Raw genomic sequence first — 4,235 nt, forward strand, 5'->3', positions numbered from 1 at the left:
AAGTGCCGTAATCTTGTTTATAATCAAACCCTCAACATTATGTAGGAACATTACAATGTACATAAGAACATGTCATCACAAACCCTCAACATTATGTAGGAACATTACAATGTACATAAGAACATGTCATCACAAACCCTCAACATTATGTAGGAACATTACAATGTACATAAGAACATGTCATCAGAAACCCTCAACATTATGTAAGAACATTACAATGTACATAAGAACATGTCATCACAAACCCTCAACATTATGTAGGAACATTACAATGTACATAAGAACATGTCATCAGAAACCCTCAACATTATGTAGGAACATTACAATGTACACAAGAACATGTCATCACAAGTTCTCAACATGAAGTACATACAAACAATACACAATATCACATATTTCCACTTAATTGAAAGAGAATTTACATTGGATAATTATCTTACATTTGTAAAAGCTTCTCATAATTATCATTGTATTAATTCAGCCTTTAAATCAGAAAAGTCGAATTGTTCATTTTTCTGATAGTTCTTTAGTGAAGACAACAACTGTTTACATCTTATATATTTAGTCTTTGTTTTTATATCAAGAGTACCAGATTACTATTAACTTAAGATTTTGACAGGTAATATTACATAGCCAAAATAGCAATAAGGATGTGGTAATGCGTATTTTGGATTGACATAATGTATCTTATCACATTTTGAAGTACACTAATAGCAATGTACGTTTAAAATGAATTATAATATAAAATTTTCAATAATTGTTTTTCTAACCCAATCTTGTCAGTACCAAATTCTTAAAAGGTTAGAAGTACATAGAGGAATACATTTACAGTGAGTTACAAATAACTATCATAACACAATTTTCAAAGATCTGGGCAATTAAGTACAAATATTCTCCCTCTAAAACTTATTGACTAGTTAAGTTAGACTGTTGGCAGTTAAAAACACTATAGTTATGAATACAACTGCAAAAACAAACATAACCCCAATGATGTCAAAGTAGAATGAGTAATGGGAGATGAGAATTTTTATTCTGTTGGTAATTTCACCAATTTTTGAAAACAAATTCATTTTACATTTCATTAAAAACAAAAATCAGTGATAAAGCCATCCCCAAATATGAGTAACTTAAAAATACATGTCAAGTACTTTGTATCATACATGTTCAAAACAATGAGTGCAATAGCTGCCTCATATAATACATTTGTAGTAAGTTGAGATGGCTAATAGCTGTAATTTTCACATTATATATTCATATTTTTTTCAAGAAAAGCTACCCATATTAATATACATTATTAACCATAAATACTAAAATACACTGTTGAATCAGAAAGGTGAACTCTTACTGACAATATGCATGTCCAATTTCAATTAGACTCCACACTTAGCACACTGTCTAACATTCAAATTCTTAAATAGTTTAAATCCTCTTTGGTATCCGAGTCACCTAATTATTTAGGTCGCAAGGTTATCAACTTTATGACATATAACTTTTTCATTATAAATTACCCTTGTTCATACTGGTTTATGGTAACTTACTTGGTTATTATGAGAATTCTTTTATATTTTGTTTTCAAATTGATATCATTTGTCACATTAAATATGATCATTTTGTAAGTTTTCTAACCTTAGTAATCCATTTTTTTTTTTTTTATGGAAGCACATGACAAAACTAAGTTTTGAAAAAATTGTCTAATATCCAAATCATAAAATGCAATATTCACAATTCATACAAAATGTTTTTTTACAACATTCTTTTGACCTTTGAACTTCCTACTGATCCTTGAATACTCCTAATTCTATTCAAATAACTATTAGCAATCTCAGCCGTACTTTCAGAAACTGACATTGATATCAAAAATACTTTTGTGGAAGTATTATTTTCCTTTTTCAGGATTGTTTTATTGCAAGCTGCTGAAAAAAAAACCCTACAAAATATATTATTTGCACAATATGGCTATATTATGTAGAAAAAAAGTAAACTGAGCTATAAGGAATTGTGGACAAAAGTAGTGTAATATCTAGAATTTCCATAAACTTCTAATGTAGACAAACACCTTGCACACTGTCCTACTGTTCCACCACCAACTCTCATGAAAAAGTAAATGTGTATCATTATTAGCCCACTAGATAAAAATTAAAATGTGATCACATATGAATAACTATATTTAATTTCAAACTAGCATCAATTCATAATTTCTTATGGGTTCAATTTCCACAGCTTAATGTTGGTCCTCCTTTAACATCATGAACTATTACTAAATTAATGTACACAATTAAAGTGCACAATTCTGTACACTGGTGGGTAATAATATTATTGTGTGAATTTCTAAGTTTTTAAAAATTGTCTAATATCCGAATCATAAAAAGCAATATTCACAATTGATACAAAATGTTTTTTATGACATTCTTTTGACCTTTGAACTTCCTACTGATCCTTGAATACTCTTAATTCTATTCAAATAGCTATTAAGTCATGACTTTCTCCAATCTAAAACTTTATCAATGAATGAGAGATTTGCAATAATTTTCACTTTTGTTTTTGCAACTAACATTACAACTATCCTGTAGTATTCACATTACTTGTGTAGTGTAAACCTTTACATTTATGTAACTTATTTAATACAGAGAACTTGTAACTGTAAAATTTGTGTTAAAACATACCTATACTTATAATTATCCAAAGATCAAAATGACTGGAAGTGTTATTGCATGGAATGTGTTTAAGTAACAAACAATGATAAAATATAAAAAATTATTTGGTTTAATTATTTCCTAAAGGTGTTAAAAATCAAAAAAATTAAAACTTAATAAAATAGTATATTCATCACTAGTGTTTTGGGAATTTTAACTTTTTCAATGGCTTACAGATTTCGTATGGTGCCCAACAGTAATGACTGCAGGATCATCAAGGTCATCTTCTAATCCTAACTGGGAAATACTCTGTTCCACAATTTCCTGGAAATATATAAAACACGAACTATGCTTACAGTGATCACTGAATTCATCCTTGGAATATGAGAATGGCAACAAGACACATAAAATGGGCTTAAAACATATCAAAATTATCTTAATAGCAAACCTTCCATTCTATTCTTAGAACCAAATATTAGTTTTAACAGGTGTACATTTACTTTGTGTGTCTTACTGTGGTTCACAAGTTCCTGAAAAGTAAAATGTCAATAATTAAAGTATGACCTTACATTGCTACATTATAATGGTTGGAGACGGCTTGAATGGGTAATGAAGAAAAACTAACATAAGTTTAACATAGCAGCAAATGTACATTTCGACAAGGTTCTGTCATCATCAGGTAATGTAACTTGTTGAAACGTTGTACATTTGCTGTTATGTTAAACTTATATTAAAGTTTTCTTCATTACCCATTCAAGCCGTCTCCAACCATTATTAGTCCCAAAGTGGGTTCCTCATCATCGAAATTGCTACTTTATATCCTTAAATCAATCACAAGCTTAGAAACTAGCAGAAAAACAGTACCAAGCTTCATTATTTCTAGAATCACTTCATAAAAATGATAAGCTTGTCATAATATCCACTTGTGTTATCCTTCCTAGATCATTTATTCATGTGATATGTAATTCTACACATTTATCAAGCAGAAACAATAGATACTTACATGTTTGTGTTAAAAAAAAAAAAGGTTCTTTACTTTAATTTTCAAGACTGTATATGAATTATATAAACTGTCTAGTGGATTACTAGTTTGTTTTTCCTGTTGCATTTAAGATTTTGTATTTTTTATTTGTGAAGTGCAAGTTACATTTTTGTGGCTTGATTTTAACAGTAATGTACTCGATTGAGATTGAATTTTAAATATCAATCAAAATTAGCTCTATGCAATATATTTAATTGTGGCATATTCCAGAATTAAACTCAGTAAACTGAAAAGCAATACCATCAAGCCCAGGTTGTAGTTAAGCAAAACATTACAGACCAATCACAGAGGTGGAACTTGTATATTCATTGCAGTAAAGGCAGTCAGCAGCTGATGCACTCAATTATAACTCAAGAAGAGCAAATAGTTTCTACTGTGCCAAAATAGAGCAGAATTGTTCTGTTAATGCAGTGTAATTGGTTAAAAGAATTGATTCATACTTCACAGCACAATATGCAAAAAAAAGGAAAACTTTCCAAAAAAGGAAGTAAATGTAGAGATGGTTAATATCAATTCTTCAAAAACAATGCAAACAAAATAGTAGGGATGGCATTTGTTTC

The 4,235-nt window shown here is 29.2% G+C and overlaps 1 protein-coding gene across 1 annotated transcript in view; it reads right to left on the bottom strand.

Annotated features, from left to right (window-relative positions):
• The window catches only part of LOC106468195 (protein PAT1 homolog 1-like), a 127,380-nt gene that overhangs the window by 68,814 nt on the left and 54,331 nt on the right, over positions 1 to 4,235 (bottom strand). Inside the window, exon 5 of the mRNA XM_013928608.2 lies at positions 2,868 to 2,957. Within this exon, the coding sequence (XP_013784062.1) occupies positions 2,868 to 2,957 (90 nt within the window). The remainder of the gene's footprint in view (positions 1 to 2,867; positions 2,958 to 4,235) is intronic.

This window comes from Limulus polyphemus, unplaced genomic scaffold, assembly GCF_000517525.1.
Source record: "Limulus polyphemus unplaced genomic scaffold, Limulus_polyphemus-2.1.2 Scaffold2911, whole genome shotgun sequence".
Lineage (NCBI taxonomy): Eukaryota > Metazoa > Arthropoda > Merostomata > Xiphosura > Limulidae > Limulus > Limulus polyphemus.